Below are 20,988 nucleotides of genomic sequence, written 5' to 3' on the forward strand. Positions count from 1 at the left end.
TACAGTCTATAGATGTACTGCCATGAACATTTAGCCAATGAGAAGTGTTCAGCTCTGCAAGTCCTGCCCCTAAAGATCATGAACTTTCAGGAAGTGAATCAGGTTGAGCAAATTTTAAGGAATTGTTGGTATGGCAGTTTTTTTAGTTGCTTTTGTGTACATGTTTACATATTTCTGTTTTTGTTTTTTTGTTTAAAGAATTTTAATTTATTGACTTTTAATAGCAAATAATTTGGAAAACTAGTGTTACGCAAACAGCTGAACTCAAAATCAATATCAGAATTATTCATTTATTTACTAGAAAGAAATTATGTAGAAAACCTGCCGTGACCCGGATTTGAACCGGGGTTGCTGCGGCCACAACGCAGAGTACTAACCACTATACGATCACGGCCACTCTGACCTGAAACCATCTTTGAGTTTTCTCTTTTCTGCTCTTCAGTCACCTACAGACCAACTACAGTAAAACCTTCCAGAGGGGGAACGTGGACTTCCTGGAAACTCCTGAGTCCATTACCACCATGTTGGTTCCTGGTAAGAACATCCATAGCATCAACAGTGAACTGTGTGACATCAACAGGAAAAAGATTAAGACTGATTCAGGCAGCTTTTACTGGGGCTGCCGTTAATCATAAAAAGAATCCTCTCCAGGCAAACAATCGATTTTTTAAAATTCAAATCAGGGCTCTGCAGTGTTTGAAGCTATTTAAAGGTCATGCTGAGAGATCTCTGCTTTGAGATTTCACCCGACAAATGTGATTAAGCATCAGAGAAATGAGATTGGTTAAGAGCTTGACACTGGGAAATCAACAACGACTCAGTCTACTTGTCTGCACAGTGACTTTTTCTTGGTTAAACGTGGCACATGGAGTCAATTTGCTCTCCTGGAATAATGTAATGGTTAATATTTTAGCATGTGATTTTTATGGTTATTTTGTGTTTTTATTTCTCTTCTCTAATTCTATCTTTAAAAGTGTCACTTTCTGCAACTAGTCAGTTATTTTTGTTTTGTGTCTCCACTGCAGCCTCCTGGTGGGTCCTCAACAACAACTGAACGTGGACACACTTCTCTTTACTGATGGGTACAAACAAACAGCAACTGGCCAACACATCTGGAAGTCCACAGCAGGAGCAACAATGCCGTCCTACCCCTCACACACACACACACACACACACACACACGATGAACACATTTTGTGAAGTCATGGTGATTAGTATCTATTTTATGACCTCCATGTTCCTTCATAGTTTGGTGGTAGCTCAAATAGCCCACGCGTGTTTGTTTACGGTCCTCGGCCATCCTAAAAGCAACAACCTCAGTAGACAGTGATCAATCTGATTATCTCATTGCAGTGTTTGACATGACATCATCTATAGTCCAGAGTAGTTCATGAGAGGTGTGTGTGTGTGTGTGTGCGTGTTTGTATGGGTTCATCTGTGAGGACTAGCATGTAAAGTTTTTGTCCCCATTGTTGGTTTTAGGGTTTTCAGTTGATTTGGGTGAGGGGCTGGGAAGTCTGTTAAAGAATGTCCTCACAGATAGCCATACAAGTATATAGGTGTGTGTGTGTGTGTTCGTATGACATGTGTGTGAGACGAGTGTGTGACGTGTGTGTATGCATCTGTGTGAGTGACTGAGAGCGACTAATTGATGAAATTGTATCAACTGTAGCAGCTCTGGAGAGCTCATTAAACCATAATACTGTTGTTTCAGCATTTATTGAGTTAAAATGAGATAAAAGCATTAAATAAAGATGATATTATTGTGTATTTGTGGGCTTCTTTTTCTCATTCTGTGAGTGGAAATGATTTCATCTCTCTCTTCGTTTGTTTCATATTTGTCTCTCGTCACGATATCTTAAATATGACAAATCAGCCTTTTTCTTTGTTTATATTTTATGATTATGATTATAAAAATAAAGTAATTTTTATGATTATGTAAATGTGATATTTCGTGCACAAGCGTCAATTGGGAGCCTTATTTAATATCTAAATTAATTCACTTAAAAAATAAAACAGGGTCATGTGAATAAGACCAAAGCAAACACGTTTAAAGCCTAACACACTCTGACTGCAGCCTTGCATTTTATATCCATATATATACTTAGCTAAGCAAACTCCACCACTGTGTGGACAGATAGCAGTACTGCAGCTAGGAGCCACTGCTACTAATTCTTTTTCTTTCACACCCAAACAGGAAAAGCAACATTAATCACACGACATAAAACAAAACAAAATAACAATAATAATAACAATATCAACAGAACATTTCTGCAAGAGTAGACAAAAATCAACCTAATGATTTTTGTTAAAACTACATTGAAATATTTTGAAAATGCCAAAATGTTGTTTGTTTGATGTTGTTTACTTGTTTATGTTTTAGTGGTGGAGAAATTTATGGGACTGAGGTCAGATAGTTTGTTTTAATCTTTTAAACAGCTGCAGGAATCTCTTCCTCAAAAATCTCCTCTTAGGTTTTTTTCTGCACTTCCATAATTTGCTACTGACTACAAATTAAGTCATCTGTGTGTAATGCAATCTCTACTTACACCAAAGCTTTAATGCTCAGAAATCAGAACTGTTGACCTTGGGCAGTTTACTAAGAATCTGTATCATCAATTTCACCACAATGTTTAGGCCAACTAATCACAGTTTCTCTGGACAATGTTCCAAGGATTGTGTCCCATCAGCATGGTTTCGTAAAGGAGATTGGAAGTAGCTGCTCCACCATAGGAACAGTATGACCTTCAGCACCTAATGAACACCACACTCACTTAACAAAAATACATTTATTAAAACAATTTTAAACAACAACCCTTTTCTTTTAGTGTCTTTCCACTCATTGTTTCTAAAAAACCTTTCAATGTCCTTTGTCCAAAAAAGACACGTGAGCACAAGGAAAGGTAAAGTGCATCTTCTGAGCCCTTCAATTTGTTCCTACCGCTCTGTTGGAACCAGTGTTGGGTAAGTTACTTTAAATTAGTAACTTAGTTACATTACTAGTTACTTCTATCAAAAGTAACTCAGTTACTTCAAGTTACTCGTTACTTTCAGTGTAACTAGTTACTATTGAAAGTAACTTTGGTTTTACTCAGACTTCTCTTGTTAATGTGTTGCTTCGTAACTGGATACCCAGCCACACTGCCAGTCTTCTAGCTTGCTTACTTGCCACAAGTGCACTGTGCCACCTACCAACAGAAAGGAAAAAATAATGTGCACATTTCCACGAGAGAAATCCCACACCTGGACTGTCGTTGACCGCCGCATGATTCTAGCCTGCTTTTTACATCCAACACAAAAACTGCAGTCGTGGTGCTTTCGATTGTACTCAGAACTCGGAAATTCTGCCTTCTGAATAGGAAGATGTAGGTAACACCAGACTGCAGATGAGCTGCATACAGAGCTGGACTGGGACAAAACAATCGTCCCGGGCATTTTGACTAGAGACCGGCCCACCATTATAGGAAAAATCATAAAGCCTTTGAATGAAAATAAACACTGTTGTGACAGTGATGTACACTGTTCTGATGGTATATATGTATCAATCTATCAATTGTTTGTTGTAAGACTCAGATAATTATTTTTTAAAAGCTAGACATTTTAAATGAGAATAATAAAGAAAACTATTTCCTTGTGCCCCCCTTTCTCTGTTAATGCCCTACATGGACCCCTGGCAACACTTTGCTAGACCCGCCCCTGCACAGTTATCAGCTGTCAGCTACTTAGAAAAAGGTTTCTGGTGTTATTTGTCTCTCAGAAACAGTTCATAACTTCCCTTCAACTCATCCATGTCACCTAAAAGGTAAATCTGTTTCTCCATCACCTGTTCAGCTCTGATGATTCAGTAAGGACATCTCCTGGTTTCATCTGCATGTTTCCCTCTCACCAGATAACCAAACCGATATCATGACCAGCAGCTTTTACAGCTGTGGCTCCAGCAAACATCAGCTGATACTAGAAATTAATATTAAATAAATTCTAACAACAGCTGATCAAGCTTAAACGTACTGCTGTTGTTTAACGCGACATCCGCTGGTTTCCTCTTTCTGGCGCAAAGTGGGCGATAAACAAAACAAGCAGTGTTGGGGAGTAACAGAATACATATGTACCGCCGTTCCGGATTTAAAATACAAAATATGAGTAACTGTATTCCGTTACAGTTACCGTATAAAAAGTTGGTATTCAAAATATAGTTACTTTGTTGAAATAAAGGGATTACACAGCGGTCTTTTGCTGTTTTATATGTTAGGCTATGCCCTCTCTATTTTTGGTAATTCCACGCCGGTGGAAACCCAAACAGAACACTCATTAATTAAAAGACTCAAATGCCTGTGTCTCAATCTAGCGTCTCATAATGAAGTGAAGAAATATTTTTTTAAATTATTTAATAAGAAGACAGAGTGTTACAGGCATCCCCCTAAAGAGTGTAGCTTCATGGGCAGTGTAGTCCGTGCTGCAGGGAGAATGGACTACCATACCCGTTATGTGTCTGTGAGCGAGGGAGGGAGGAAAAGGAGAGCCGAAAAGTACAAGCTGTCAACGAGCCGAAATGAGATGGAAGCATGTAAATATAATAATAACCACTGCTGCCAAAAAGAGTGCCTGACGATCCCAGTTGTAAGTAAGCTATTAAGACTCGACTGTACACTGTCTTTCTCTGAAACAATAAATTCCGTTGGAGCAGCCTTTCAACTCCTCTCTCTGTGTCTTGCTAGCAAAGTTGACCCAGACAACAAAGTAAAGCTGGTTTTTGGCTATGAGCCCGACACCGAACCCGATGTATTAGCCAGAGGTACCTTACAACGGTTTAGAGCCCCGGACCTGTTTTATATATGTGCGGAATAGTTTTCTATATGGGATCATAAAAAATCATGATAATATATTAAGTAATCCAAAGTATTCAGAATACGTTACTCTCATTGACTAATGTAACGGAATACGTTAGAAAATACATTTTCTGGCATTTATTTTGTAATCTGTAGTGGAATAAATTTTAAAAGTAACCTTCCCAACACAAACAAGAGAGAAAAACCGATCAGCTGATCATTGATCAGTTTCATGATTGAAAAAGCAACAGTAGAGGGAGGGGGAGAGAAGAGGCAGCCGTGTGTAACCGGGCCATAAATTACATATTGTTATAGTTACACAATAAATCTGTTCCAGACCACAAATTTTACTTGCCAATTTATACCTGACTTTTAGGACCTTCAAGCCTGTAGTTATGTTCTTTATCAGTTGAAGCCCCTCCTCATTGTTCTTCTTCTTTGGGAAGGATTTTGGCCCGATCCGCCATTTTGGGGGTCTAAACAAAGCGCAAGCGAAAAGGGAGCGAAGGCTGTGTGGTCCGCTGCAATCTTCGATCACACGACCGGCAAGAGAACAAGCTTGAAAAGGGTTTGTCTTTTCATTCTTTCCCAACCTGGAAGCAACATGAGGTAGCTCGTGTATCGGATGTTACCAAACGAAGGCGTCTAGCCTGGATGAGATGAGATGATGAGATGAGATAGCCTTTATTTGTCAGTTGCAGGTCTTTTGCCCGCAACCGAGATGACAGACCTTGCCGACCGTACATACAATACACAAACATCACATTGGGGAGACAGGTCAGGCTAGGTAGCGAGGAAAAAAACATCGAAATGTGTAACACAAAAGGATAATACAGGAATGCACAGATATCAACACACCATAGCACAATAAACACAGACAAGCAACATGGGAAAGAGTTCCAGTGTGTACATCTGATCTGGGACCGCTGCAATCTTTCGACTGCGCCTCCAACTGACCCGATGTCCACATCAGAGGGGAGGTAAGCGTTGGAGGTGGCGTTGGATCCGGGGTAGGGAGGGTGATGCGTCGGTGAGTGCTTATCAGTATCAGTATATGTATGTGTGTGCGTGTCCAGAGTTCAGCTGAGACAGGATAGCAGCTGCGAGACGAGCTGATATCCAGTTCTCTTCCATCTCCAGATATCTGTTGGTGTGCTCCAGACAGTTTCATTCCGGTAAGTTCTAAATATGTTCGTATCACTCTTTATAGCCTATTAGTTTTGTTTTCAACGCGCTCTGAGGTCATAGCAAATTAGAACAAACATCCTACCGAGTGATTTTGCAGAACTATCTTCTATTTATAGAGTTGCTAATTATTTGGCATTATTGCAGCAAACCAGCCTATGAAATGGATGAAACATCGTGACTGTGTTCCAGCGCTACACAAGGGACCTGCTTCAAACTTACCACCATGCCAATCAGATTACTTCTTCCATGTGAGGGTGAAGAGGTGACCCTTCAGGATAAGATGGTGAAAGTTTGCTGCGTTTGTTGAACAGTGTGGTAGTAAAACCAGGGAAAAATGAAATTTGCTCCTGTTAAATATTCTTAAGTCTTGTGCTATTTAAATAGTGGTATTTTTTTTCAAAAGATACAGTAAATAATGTTAGTAGTGGGTGATATCATGTAAACACTGTCATGATTTGGTGTAAACATTTTGTCATTTGTAAACTATAAATGACATGGATTCTACATTGTAACTGATGTGATGTTCTATAAAGTGGTTTTAATAAAAAAAAAAAAAGAGGCAAAAATCACTTTTTTTCTTCATTCAACTTTTGAACAGTGGTACTCAGTCAGTACATATTCAGTAAATGCAAATTATTTACATGGCAGTACACTACAGGTATAAATCTAGACCCCTAGATAAAACATTATGGCATTATAGCAGTCACAACTCCTCCACAGTAGCAGGTGGGATCTTTCTGTTTTGAGGACGGCTCCTTTTACCTTTCAATACGGATGGTCTGTTTATGTTTTGATCAAGAGCCTTTTTTTGGGCAGCTGAAGAGGAGAAGTCTATCTTATGGCCAACCTCTGGCTGTATCTTGGTCACATTACCCAGCAAAACCCAGTATGCAGGTTCATCTGTAACAGTCCTTGTGCCACAGATCCGCACTGTTGCTTCTACATTAAACAGAAGAGCAGGGACATGGGTGCAGGTCTCCACGACTCCGGCCATACAGGTGCAGTGGGCGGCTTCAACCTTCCCTGTGATGCTCACAATGACCCATGGCTGCAATGCTGGTTCATTCAGTCTTTGAGAGTGCAGCACCTGAAACACACACAAAGTTCATTTAAAGACAAGAACTATGAGCCAAGGCCGACACAAATGTGTTTTATCTACTTTATCATAAATGTAACAAAGTGTTTAGAAAGTTAGCACATACATGTAATTTTTCATTTCTTTATGTATCCATCTATAGAACGCTGCATGTTATAGTGTAAATCTGCCTGTTCTCTCTCAGAAACCTGCCTGCAGAAAATGAACCTAAAGTATGTAATGCAAGGATGTAATCACTTTAGAGATGGAGAAAGCATAAAGTGACAATTATGAATCACTTAATATGATAAGGAGATTCTGAAGGTCAATAATCAATGTATAAAATTAAAATAAAATGTATTTTTAGTGACACAAGATACAAATATTGAAGCAAGATGTATAATTAGAATTATTTATAATAAATATGAATAAATTATTGCAATTTCTTTAACCATAAAGAATAACTAAATCCTTCACGACAATGTCACATCAATGCACTGAACTCACTGTGTTATCCCTCTAACAGCCTCCACATGTTCTCACTGTAATTTCTCCCTCATGGATGAATTTATGCTGCACTAATCTGAATGTTTGCAGGGAAATCAAACACATTTCACTGGCAGTACTCGAGCTGACTTACCTTTGTTTGAATGACGACTTGTACGCGCTGACTCCACAGACAAGGTACGAAAATATGTCAGGCTACGTCAGTAGCAGTTGGTCTTCAGGGTTTTTACTCCACTGCCGTACTTCATACGGGTCCACATTTCCAATGCACACTATTTTCTGCAAGTACCGCTGCTTCGCCTCTGAACGAAATCGGTTTCTAAACAGTCCGTTTTCTTATGAGCTGCTTTTAAGCATCTTTCTTGTAGTCGTTCCAACACAGTGTGTTTGTTTTGATTCGTAGACCCCGAAAATGGTGCCGCGCTCCCACAATGCATTGTGGCGTGACGTCAACTCCAAAGCCCTATAAATACAGTGTACCCCTTTGGCCTCTCCCCTTTTCTACAATTCCTTTACGGGAGAGGTGGGTGTCATTTCTTTCCAGACACTGTACAACACTCATATAATGTATATTTATCCACTCTGATGTTTCTGAATGTGATTTTAATTCAATTATTGTCATCATTGTGCCTGTTTTCATTAGATGCTAGAAATGTGTAGTATGTGTGTGCCACAAATGTGTTTTAGGCGCCATTAATGCTATCATGCTTGGGGGTATTTTGGTGGGTTGAGCTAACCCACTGTTTGTATTTGGTCGCACGAGCTGAAGCAAGCAAGTTATTTACTTGGTAGTGATGTGTCGGTCGCGAACGAAATGGCTCTTAGAGCCGTATCTTTGACGTGAACGTCGCAAGCCGTGGGTTTTTTTCCCTTCTCTCACCCTCTCTCTCTCTCTCGCACTTTTTTCCCGCTTCACTCCGCATATGAGCCTTGTGCTTTGCGCTGGGGGGAGGGGCGGTAGTTACACTCGCAGGCTACGTCCACACGTACATGGGTATTTTTGAAAACGGAGATTTTCAGTTTCCGTTTTAAAAAATAATCCCATCCACACGTAAACGCAGAAATGAAGGAAAACGCTGCTAGGAACATGCCAAAGCAACAGGTGGCGATATATTCCTAACCGTGTAGAAATGTTGGCCAATCAGAAGTCTAGAAGCCTCGGTGGGAAATAGTAAACAAATATGGGGCATAGAAGCAGAACTGTGGAGGGACAGTAACTGTGTGTGTATATGTAAGCATTTAAACACTGCAGAGAGTACAATTAACAGTAACAGTATTGTAGGAATTCATTTCACCGAAACAATAACGTGGCGCACAGTGTGACGTCAAAAAAGGCGCTCACCTTTGACGCTGCGTTTTCTCAGTTTTCCTCGTCCACACGTAAATGCAAAAACTGAGTTTTCGAAAATATCCACCCTGGCAGGCGTTTTTAAATATCTCGTTTTCAGTGACCGAAAACGCCATTTACGTGTGGACGAAAGGTGCAAACGCATAGAAAAATCTGCGTTTTCAAAAATACCCGGGTACGTGTGGATGTATCCGCAGTAGCACAGGAACAGAGCCAGGGACAACAACGTCACATTAGAAAGGTATAGTAATCATCCACAACTATTTTCAGTTGCGGATGATAAAGGATTCAGAAAGTTTATTCATGCAGGCCTGTATGACAGAAAATGTGCATCTTCTTTTTGTTTTCATATTTTAATTTATATTTAATTGTGTTGTGGTTTGCAGTGTTCTATGTTGTTTCACTTTAAATATGTTTAAAAGGAAAAAGCTGAAAATTTAAATAGTTAAAAGTTGGACTGTGACTAGTTGGTTTTTGTATTATATGATTTATTTATTACATTTTATGTGGAGTGAATAAATAAAAGTATATTTACGGTGGCCCCTAGAGACAAAGCACATACAAACTCCAAAACACGTAAAAACTCCCAAACACATACAAAACACAACAAAAGTGCTCCAGAATGCTAGGTGCAGTGTTGAGCTTTTGTTACCTAGTGGCTACACAAGCCAGGAAGTACCAACGACCGGATTTGGTGTGTGGTAGTAACAGGTAAATGAACATTTTTTTTTAAATTATTTGAATATATATGAGTGCTTGTGTATAAATACACAAAATTAAATTACACATATGCTTTCAATTGTGTAATTTAAGTGATCTAGGTCAGCGGTTTTTATCGGTTTTCAGCGTTATTTTGTTATCGTTAACTCGGTTTTCCTGGGTCTTTTCACGTGTGTTATGAATAAATCTTTTTTTCGGTACCGGTACTAGTTTTATTTTGTTGTACTTATCCGCGACACCATAAAGGCCGGTCCGTGAAAATATTGTCAGGCATAAACCGGTCCGTGGTGCAAAAAAGGTTGGGGACTGCTGATCTAGGTAGCTCTGTTTTGGAAGTTCAGTTAACGCTAGAAATGTGTTTTGGAGTTTGTACGTGCTTTTTGGAGTTTGTACGTGCTTTGTCTCTAGGGGCCACCACATAGATTTATATATAAATAAAACCACTTTGTTTACATTAGTAATTCCTTTTGTGCATAATTTTATATTATTGTTAATAATAAATTAATCAAAGCAACAAAACAACCTGAAGATCCGGTTTGGAGCCGAAAGAACCGGCTCTTTTTAGTGAGCCGAGCCGAAAGAGCCGGTTCTCTAAAAAGAGCCTGAAATCCCATCACTATTACTTGGAGGTCTGATTTCGGATTTTGTGTTGGTGTTTGTTTTTTACTGCCCGATGGCCAGTCCAGCGATGTGTACAGCCTTCTTACTAGTTTTTGTTGCATCAGTCAGCGTCACCCAATTAACTTGTGTTTCTCCAACAGCTTCTGGCCGCTCAAAAAATGCGCGTGCTCTTTGCGAGTGGCGGGTGGGCGGGTGTTTATCCCCCCTCTCCCCTCTGTACGTGCCAGGTTAGGGCTTGCCAAATTTTTTGATTGGGTTAGTACCTTGTAGTGGTTGTTACTGCCTACTTTGCGATGAAGTATCGTTGTGTCGTTTAGCACCAAACCCCCCCCCACCCACCTGCTTTTGGTTCAGTTGAAGTCCACTGCAAGCTCCGGCTGCTTTCCCTCCAAAAGTCCGTTTCAGTGCAGACCTCATAGACGCAAATGTCCGCGTGTCAGTGTAAGTTCCTCGATGTTTTTCATTAAGACAAGCTGTAGAAGCTTTAATGCTAATGCTAGCGCCAGACAGCGTCATTTTGTACTTTTTCATCCGGTTCTAACGCTGTTCAAAGTCTATTATGTAGTCTGCCATGGACACGCTGCGGTCCTTTGTAGTGGAGTCTCTCTGAAACACCGTGTCCAGTTTTGCAAGTAGTGTTTCCATAGCATCATCTTTGTTTAAGTGTTCAGTGGGTATCTCTGTGGCAGTGTTGGGTAAGTTACTTTAAAAAAGTAATTAATTACTAATTACTTAGTCAATATTGTATTTAAAATACTTATCTAATTACTGTGTCAGAAAAGTAACTTAATTACTAAATAAATAATTTAACTAAATACTTCTTAAAATCTCTATAAACCTTGAGTGGGCAAACAATAGAAATTAAACTCTTTAAATAATAAATACATTTTTTAAAAGATGGAGACTCTACAGTACGCAGCGGTAGCATCTCTTCCACAATGTAGCCTGCAATCATTTTTTTAAGCTCACCTTCAGACGCTTTCTGTGCTACTGAAGTAAAATCAAGTTGTGCCTGGTTAGCAGGAGTTGCCGCAGTGTTATCCATGGATGATGAACAAGGATCACTCAGAAGTGTTCGTCTATGCTCTCGTGTCAGGCGCTTAGTAGATTACTCGTGCTATTAACAGCAGCCGATAGTTTTTTCTCCCCAGGACATAGCTTACATATTACTGTAATGTTCTTGTCTGCTTGTTTCAGAAAAGTGAAGAGACGGGAATATGTCCATTTCATAAAACAGCCACTCGCTTCAGCCGAGTCTGACGTATTCTCTTTAGAATACGACTATGCAGCAGACTGGTGCGAAATGACGTGCAGCTGCACTACAGGGATGTTAAAGCGGCAGAGTTTACTTCTACGTTTAGAAGACAAATTATTGAAATTAAATAATGATATTCAGCGAGTTTAATTATTTTACAATGTAACGCAAGTACATTGTAAGTAACTGTAATTAAAATACCTAAAAATGAACAGTAATTAGTTACTCTACTTTTTCAGTGGAAAAGTAATTTAATTACAGTAACGCGTTACACCCAACACTGCTCCATGGCCGTTTCTCTGATTCTCTCCTTGAGTCCCAGCGCTACCTTAAGTGCCTACTTCCTTTTTATCCAGCTTCATAACTCGTCTCCAAATGTTAACTTAATTCTTCCAGTACTTGTATGGCCTGGCTTCATCAAGCTTTGGTGGTACTTTATAATTGGAAACCATCCTCTGTTACCATTCGTAAACTCAAAAGACACAACGTCGTAGTCTCAGAAAAAGTTATTTAATAATAATAATAACAATACATTTTATTCGAGGGCGCCTTTCTAAAACCCGAGGTCACCTGACAAAGAGAAAAGATATCAATAAAACAGTACATTAAAATAGATTCTAATATATTAAAATGCAAAAAAAATACAAAAAAACAGTGAAGCTGTTGAAGAATTGGGGTAATATGGTCTCTTAAGGATTACGAGTTATGATGTCACGGGGAGTGCAGGTTTTGGGGGCTATTGTATTTACAGTAAAAGAAATAAACATATGATCAGATTGGGGTAACAAATGGGCTTTACAGTGCGTGGGGGTAATGCCAGAACAGCAGACCAAATCCAAGATATGACCTTTAGAATGAGTAGAAAATGTTTTGTATTGTAGAAGCGCAAACAAGAAGTAAAATCTCTGGAAAAAGGGATTTTATCATTGTCCACATGGATATTAAAGTCACCAACAATTATCACATTTGGGGAAAGTACCGAGAAATTTAAGGGATGCGAGCTCCCTTAGTCTTGCGATATGACAGAAGATTAAATTGTAATAAGAAGTTGACAACATAATAAAAGTGCTGAATGTCACAGCTGATTTCTCATGCAGTGGGGTTGACATGTTTGAGTTTGTTTCTTCAGTGTAATCTCTGTAAGTCAGAAAACGGTAAGGTAAATTTTAGGGAGTGTCCACAAAAACTGTTTCGTTGTTTGTTTTTACTCATCCTTTAACCAATAAACCAACACAAAGCTTTTTATTCGCTTAATATCCATTTGCTTGTATTTTACACATGGAACTGCGTTTGTTTTCTAGTTGACAGTGAGCACAGGTGGTCTATACCAGCGGTCCCCAAACTTTTTTGCACCACGGACCGGTTTATGCCCGACAATATTTTCACGGACCGGCCTTTAAGGTGTCGCGGATAAATACAACAAAATAAAACTAGTACCGGTACCGAAAAAAAGAAGATTCATTCATAACACAGGTGAAAAGACCCAGGAAAACCAAGTTAATGATAAAAACGATAACAAAACAACGCTGAAAACGATAACGATATGTATTGCGAAATAACTTTTTCTCGATAGAAAAATTAAACTATTCCGATAGGCCTCATCTCTCTTGTCCTCTTTAAAAAAAAAAAAAAAAAAAAAAAGAACAGCCAATCCAAATTAAGTAGCGCAGAGCCGAACCAATCACAGCCGCAGCGTCACGTCACGTGACTTGTTACGTACAGCACAAGCGCCAAGGCACACATGTGTATTTGTTTTTGCAGCCGTGCAGCCCGGGTAATGAAGGAAATGAGTTTGCCGACTAGAGAAAAATCAACCGAAAGCGTGAGCGAAGGTTACCAAAGAAAAAACAGATGATGGTTCCAATGCCGGAGAGCTTGTCGAACGGAAGGGCCACAGAAGTTCCGTAGTGTGAAGGTATTTCGGCTATTTCAAGTCTGACAAAAAACAGAGTAGCGCGAAAGCAAGTCTGGAAGTACAATAAACCGGTGCATGCTCAATCTCTGACTGAAAGCGCTAATTTGTCATTCGGCTTTTGTCAGACTAAAGTAACTGTTAAAACTGTTTGAAAAGCTAAGCTATACAACAAGGAGAGATTGAGAATTTCCTTTTAGTTCTCAGTTTATTTGATATTGACAAAAGTTAGTCAATTTTGTCTGTTCTTCTGTAAAACGACCTAAGATTTATTTTTTTTAGAATTAATATTTTGTTTCTAAGTGGAATTGACAATTTAGTCTGTTTTGTTTGTTCTATTTTGAAACTTAAACGCTTTAGCGGCTGCCTTTTGTGTAGTTTGCGATATTTGCCTTTATTTATCTGAAACTGAAGTCTCATGTTCCTTAAGTACATCTGCCCTGTTGAACTTAATATGGGAAATAAATATTTAAATCAAAACAAGCTGCTAATTATTTCACATTTTACTTGTGAGCAACGGCACATTTAAATCTTACAAATATAGTTATTTGGCTTATATCGTGATATATATCGTTATCGCCTGAAATGGAAAAAAAACATATCGTGATATGAAAAAATCTTATATCGCCCAGCTCTACTGAAAACCGATAAAAACCCTGAAAACCATACATTTCACACCTGAGCCTCAACTCTCGCGGCCCGGTACCAGTCCGAGGCCCGGGGGTTGGGGACCGCTGGTCTATACTATAAATACAAACCTTCTGCTGCTCTGTGCCAATAGTCATAACTCATATCATGCCCTTGTTCATGTTTGCTGTTTCCTTACATGATATTGTCTCTTCTTTTGTTTCCATCCAGGGTTCCAGCGGCTTCCACATTTATCAACCCATGTGCCTGATAGGTGCCTTTTTATTGTGGTGGGCTTGGTGTTCGGGGGACTCTTTAGGGCCGGTGAACAGGAAGTCCCACAAATCCTCCATAAATTATCCCCCCCCAAAAAAAAAAATTGTCAAGCAAGTTCCAATACACAGTGGATCAAAAATTAAAAGGAGTGCCGATCAAATGGACCAATACGGCAAGGCCATGATGATCCATTTGGCAAAATAAATCCATTGGGTATCCTTGTTGGTCTTCAGACAACAATTCTGATGGCTAAAGAACCCAATGGGACAGGCAAAAAAAAAAAAAAGGAGTGCCACTGCACAGTGTCTCCCCCCTCAGCAGAAAAGAGCCAGCCCCATCCCTCAGCCCAGCCACACATCCACCATAGGTGAGATATATGAGAGAGAGCAAGATGTGGATATGTATATACTAGTGCTGTCAGCATTTATTTCATATATATACATATATATATATATATATATCTATATATATGAAATAAATGCTGACAGCACTAGTATATACATATATACATATGCCTCAGTACTACATGGAAGCTCCTGTCAGGCATCATATCGGCTAAGATGAACAGGCACATGGGTCAATACATGAGCGGGGCACAGAAAGGGATTGGCAAGAATACCAGAGGCGCAAAACACCAGCTACTGGTAGACAGAACAGTCAGCCGAGACTGCAAGACCAGACTGACCAACCTGTGCACTGCCTGGATTGATTACAAGAAGGCCTATGACTCAATGCCCCACAGCTGGATACTGGAATGCCTAGAATTGTACAAGATCAACAGGACCCTAAGAGCCTTCATCAGGAACTCAATGGGGATGTGGCGTACAACACTAGAGGCCAACTCCAAGCCCATAGCACAAGTCACCATCAAGTGCGGGATCTACCAAGGAGATGCTCTGTCCCCACTGCTGTTCTGCATAGGCCTGAACCCCCTCAGTGAGATCATTAACAAGACTGGCTACGGATACCGACTACGAAACGGAGTGGTTGTCAGCCACCTCCTGTACATGGATGACATCAAGCTGTATGCCAAGAGTGAACGAGACATCGATTCACTGATACACACTACCAGGCTATACAGCAATGACATTGGAATGTCGTTCGGACTGGAGAAGTGTAGTCGGATGGTAACAAAAAGAGGGAAGGTAGTCAGAACTGAGGGGACTGAACTACCAGAAGGCAACATTGCAGACATAGAGGACAGTTACAAGTACCTGGGGATCCCGCAAGCGAATGGGAACCATGAAGAGGGCGCTAGGAAAGCTGCAACCACCAAGTACCTGCAGAGGGTCAGGCAAGTCCTGAGGAGTCAGCTGAACGGTAAGAACAAGATCCGGGCCATCAACACCTACGCCCTGCCCGTGATCAGGTACCCTGCTGGGGTAATAGGCTGGCCAAAGGAGGAGATAGAAGCCACTGACATAAAGACAAGAAAGCTCCTTACCATGCATGGAGGGTTTCACCCCAAGTCCAGCACCCTGAGGCTGTATGCTAAGCGGAAGGAAGGGGGCCGGGGACTGGTGAGTGTCAGCACCACAGTCCAGGATGAGACAAGAAACATCCACGAATACATCACGAAGATGGCCCCAACTGACAGCGTGCTCAGTGAATACCTCAGGCAGCAGAAACCCAAGAAAGAGGAGGAAGGCGAGGAACCATCATGGAAGGACAGGCCCCTGCACGGTATGTACCACCGGCAGATAGAGGAGGTGGCTGATATCCAGAAATCCTACCAGTGGCTGGACAAAGCTGGACTGAAAGACAGCACAGAGGCACTAATCATGGCAGCACAAGAACAAGCTCTGAGTACAAGATCCATATGATGTATATATATATATGTGTGTGCGTGTGTGTATTTGTGTGTATATATATTTCTTCTTGTGTCATTACCAAAGAATATTTCCTAATAGTCATACTACTTAATGCCTGTGTGTTGTTGTTTTTTTTAATATATTATATATATTTATATTAGAGAGTGAGTGTGTTTGGACACACCTTCTCATTTAATGGTTCTTGATGGTTTTCTTCTTCATGACTATTTACATTGTAGATTCTCACTGAAAGAATCAAAACTATGAATGAGCACATGGAATTTTGTAGTAAACAAAGAAAGTGTGAAATAACTCAAAACTTGTTTATATTATAGAGTCTTCAAAATAGCCACCCTTTGCTTTGATTACTGCTTTGCACACTCTTGGCATTCTCTCGATGAGCTTCATGAGGTCGTCACCTGAAATGGTTTTCCAACAGTCTTGAAGGAGTTCCCAGAGATGCTGAGCACTTGTTGGCCCTTTTGCTTTCACTCTAAGGTCTATTTCTTCCAAAATCATCTGGATTGGGTTTAGGTCAGGTGACTGTGGAGGCCAGGCGATCTGACAACACAGCACACCATCACTCTCCTTCTCCCTCCCTTATGCTGGGCTTACACTGTGCGATTTTTGGCCCATTTTGAGCCGATTTTTGAGTCGTGCGACCGTTTTGGTGATCGGCCCGAGTTTGGCCTTCATCGTGCGTCGTGCATTGTGTAGTATACGTGGGGTAACGAGAAGCGATTAACACCTCACGACCAGCTCCCGATCATCAATCGCTTGGTCGGGAGGATTTCAAACAGGTTTGAAATCCTCCCGACCGTCATGAGGGTGTCACCGCAGCCGCTCACACTGCGCACGCGCAAACACATAAACGTCGGTGAAAAAGACGGAGTAGCACAGTGTGTGTGTTCTGGACACAAGCGATGGAGGCACTTGTAGAACTTTGGAAAGCTCATCCGAGCCTTTTCGATGTGGCCTCACAAAATTATCACGACCACAACAACCGTGAAAATAGTTGGATTTACATTGCTGCTCAATCACAGCTGCCTGATCAATGTTTTTCATTAGCAATTTAGCAAAGTTGATGGTGGTGATGGTGCGTGTCTGTGTGAGTGAAAGACAGAGAGGGAGAGCGAGCGACAGATTTTCTGTTATAACCTTCATTTTTATGGATGCACAGTGTGAGCACTCAGGTCGCATCAGAGCATCGGGCCGTATAGTGTGAGACCCTGCATCGTGACCTACGAACTTATAACCCCTGCGAGTCAATCGTACAGTTTGAGCAGGAGCTGAATCGCTCGACTGAAAAAATCGCACAGTGTATGCCCAGCTTTACACAGCCTGGAGGTGTGTTTGGGGTCATTGTGCTGTTGAAAAATTGTCTGCTGTGTCTGGACCAAAGATCTCAATTTGGACTCATCAGACCAAAGCACAGATTTCCACTGGTTGTGTTTCTGGGCCCAAACAAATCTCTTCTGCTTGTTGCTTTTCCTCAGTAGTGGTTTCTTAGCAGCTATTTGACCATAAAGGTCTGATTCACACAGTCTGCTCTGAACAGTTGATGTAGAGATGTGTCTGCTGCTGGAACTCTGTGTGGCATTTATCTAGGCTCTGATCTGAGTGGATGTTAACTTGCGATTTCTGTGGCTGGTGACTTGGATGAGTTTATCCTCAGCAGCAGAGGTGTTTGGATGCCTGGGTCGTTGACCCAGGGTTTTGAGTTTTATTATATTATTTATCATTTCTAGTCTTTGGTTTCTTTGTTAGAGTTCTGTCTTATGGTTTATGTCTCTGTGTAATCCTTAGTTGCTGTCTCCCCTGTCTGCTATTTCCCCGTGTCCAGTCAGTGTCTGTGTCTGCCCTGGTCCCACATCTCTGTTCCCTCTGTAGTGCTTGCCTGTGAGTCTGTGTCTGTAAGTTCAGTCTGTGTTATGTTTTCTGTTTTACTTTGAAAGTCCGTGTCTCATTTAAATGCGTCTGGTTGTGCTTCCTTTGTTTCATTAGGCCTGATTTGCCCCAGCTGTGTTTCCCTCCTGTTGCCCATTCCCTGATTGCTCCCTCCATGTATTTAAGCCCTGTGTTTCAGTTTGTCTGGGTCGCGATCTACCCTTATCTAGCTGTGTGTTCTGTTGGCGTAAGTTCACCTTGGACTCTCAGTTTTGTTACCTTTTTTGAGTTCAGCATTAAAGCTGTTTTGAGTTCACCTTTTGCCTCCGAGCGTCTGCACTTTGGGTCCACCATTCCTGCCTGCACACAGCCTTCACATAACAAGAGGTGATTCTTGCTCTTCCTTCTTGAGAGGCCTCATGCTTGGTTTTATACGATTTTTGGAGGTGTTGGGGATGGGCGGTAGAAACGGTATACAGTAGAAACGATATAAATTTGGCCAACGGTAGAGATTTTGACTATACCGCTCTACCGTGATAGCGCATGTTGATGGTGTCATCAAGCCGCGGCTGTTTTGGTTGAAAGCATTGCAGCGGCTGCAAACAACATCATCTGCAAATGATGCCAGGCGACAGTAATAGCAAAGAGACAAAGCACTTTTGGAATATGGGAAAAGCCAACAACTGCGCTTCCTCCACTTCCCTACCATTGATTTATTAATGTTCTCTCGCAGCTGCTCTATTCCCATGTTGTTGCAGTATATTAATGACTAACCTCATATTGTGGATGGTTTATCTCAGCTACTTGTTTTTGTGGTACCCTGGCTTTCATTCAAAATTTGTTTATCGTGACCACCTACTAGGGTTGCCACAAACAATTATTTTGATAGTCGACTAGTCACTGATTATTTTTGCAATTAGACCAGCGGTCCCCAACTTTTTTTGCACCACGGACCGGTTTATGCCTGACAATATTTTCACGGACCGGCCTATAAGGTGTCGCGGATAAATACAACAAAATAAAACTAGTACCAGTACCGAAAAAAAGAGGATTTATTCATAACACACGTGAAAAGACCCAGGAAAACCGAGTTAACAATAAAAACGATAACAGAATAACGCAATACATTTCACACCTGAGCCTCAACTCTCGCGGCCCGGTACCAAACGACTCACGGACCGGTCCGAGGCCCGGGGGTTGGGGACTGCTGGATTAGACGACTAATCAGATCATGCATCCACTGGACGTGAAACGTACAGCTTATTGTATCATCATGCATCTGCTCTTATATAACTATCATTAGCTTACAGCTTGGAGTGTTTGAGGTATGTGCTAACTAAAAATAAAGACAAGATGATAGTTTATTAAACTTTTAATGAAATTTGCAGATTGTCTCAGTGGAGTTTAATGAACTCAGCCGTCTGCTCCTCGCTATCTAAAATATAACAGTAAATTCTCGACCATCTTCTGTTTCAGTCCGTTAAATCCTACTACTTATTCCTGCGTCTTTCAGGATCTTAGAAAGCTTCAAACGACACGTCGACCATTAAGTTAGTCGTCGACGATTTTGATATTTGACGTAATCGTGGCAGCCCTAACACCTACACATTAAACTACTTAAACATTATAAATGGCTTCAAGCTCACACCGAGGCCTGTGGGGCAATATCAGCCACTGAGACAGTAGACACATTTATGTTTTTGTATATAAATATTTCATACTTTAAGGATGCCTGTTTATTTAAGGGATGATAGATTAAATAGATTTTAGGTAGATGCTTGTGCATTCTTAAGGTCTTCTATGTTAAATTGAACTGAGTATGTCATCTGTTCAAAGCCTGTCCCATAATACAGACAGCAATGTAGTTAAACATCTTATAGTTAGTTTTATTGGGAATTAACTTAAAAACCTCAACAAACATCTGTCTCTTATTTTTTTTTTGTCATATATCAAAGAAACATCCATATCTGATGAGAAGACTTATTAATAATTACTTTCTTTTTTTCAACAGGGGATGAATATCTCTGTGTGTTGTGAGTTTATACACTATATGCATATAAGGCAACATTTTCCTTTTGCAGTATTTTTGTGTGGTGCATTTTTCTACTTTTTAACAAAAGGGGAATGAAGGTGTTTAAGTTCACCTGGATGATTTGTTTTAACTTTCACATGGTCTTACTGAGGTGATGCAAATTGAAACTGGCATTCCTTTCCTTTTTTTCGGGGGGGGGGGGATGTGCTGGAAAAACCTGAAAATGGACCTTGAAAGTGCTTAGAAACTTGAATTTCACCCTGAAAAAGGCATATGAACCTGATGATGGATATGTAGCTTCAAGGACAATCCCTTGCCTGCAGCTATGTGTTGCCCCTCACCTTAAAATTTGGTTTTCTGTATTACTGGTCTGTAAAGGAGGAATTTTATTGATGTCAATTCCTTTTATCATTCTGCAAAACCTAGAAAGACAAAGTCAATGCAATGGTCCCTTGGTATAACGTGGTTCACCCTTCGCAGCCTCACTGTTTTGTGGATTTTGTTTAGTGCGAATTTGCATGTTTTTTTGTTTTTTTTTTCCTTTTCCTTTTTTTTGCAGCACATTGTGTTCTACAACCTGATTGGCTGTAGGCCATTGTCAATCAATCTCCTCAGTGTAGTGTCTCCTGTACAGTACAGAATGCATTCAGCTTGTCACATTTACATAAATCACTAGCAGTGTGACTCTGAAGTTGGTTTCATTCTATAATACTGGAGTTATTTTTCTACAAAAGTTTGAACTTTGAGAGTGTTTAAACAAGAGAGAAAAGTGTGAACATGTTCATGCCTTTCTGAGAAAAGTGTGTAGTGAGGGGTTTTTACAGCCTATAATAATTGTAAAACAAATAAACCTGGCTAGTTTGCGGATTTCACCTATCGTGGGTTATTTTTAGAAGAACTCCT

At 40.5% G+C, this 20,988-nt stretch overlaps 1 protein-coding gene, 1 long non-coding RNA gene and 1 other non-coding gene across 4 annotated transcripts in view; 2 read left to right on the forward strand and 1 right to left on the reverse strand.

Moving 5' to 3' along the window:
• necab1 (N-terminal EF-hand calcium binding protein 1) overlaps nucleotides 1–1,770 on the forward strand; it is a 41,795-nt gene extending 40,025 nt beyond the window's left edge. For both annotated transcript variants that reach the window (XM_005478510.3, XM_003444079.4), the window contains 2 exons: nucleotides 443–534; nucleotides 1,026–1,770. In XM_005478510.3, coding sequence (XP_005478567.1) covers nucleotides 443–534; nucleotides 1,026–1,054 — 121 coding nt within the window. In that variant the 3' untranslated portion in view covers nucleotides 1,055–1,770. The remainder of the gene's footprint in view (nucleotides 1–442; nucleotides 535–1,025) is intronic.
• Nucleotides 323–394, reverse strand: trnah-gug (transfer RNA histidin (anticodon GUG)). The gene has a single exon. It is a non-coding gene; the product is annotated as a tRNA-His (tRNA).
• Nucleotides 1,771–8,090: 6,320 nt separating the features above from the next.
• LOC112843593 (uncharacterized) lies at nucleotides 8,091–18,999 on the forward strand. The gene is made up of 3 exons (XR_003216027.1): nucleotides 8,091–8,119; nucleotides 14,311–14,722; nucleotides 18,171–18,999. It is a non-coding gene; the product is annotated as an uncharacterized LOC112843593 (long non-coding RNA).
• The last annotated feature ends 1,989 nt before the right edge of the window (nucleotides 19,000–20,988 follow it).

The sequence above is a fragment of the Oreochromis niloticus genome, linkage group LG22 (genome assembly GCF_001858045.2).
Source record: "Oreochromis niloticus isolate F11D_XX linkage group LG22, O_niloticus_UMD_NMBU, whole genome shotgun sequence".
Taxonomy (NCBI): domain Eukaryota; kingdom Metazoa; phylum Chordata; class Actinopteri; order Cichliformes; family Cichlidae; genus Oreochromis; species Oreochromis niloticus.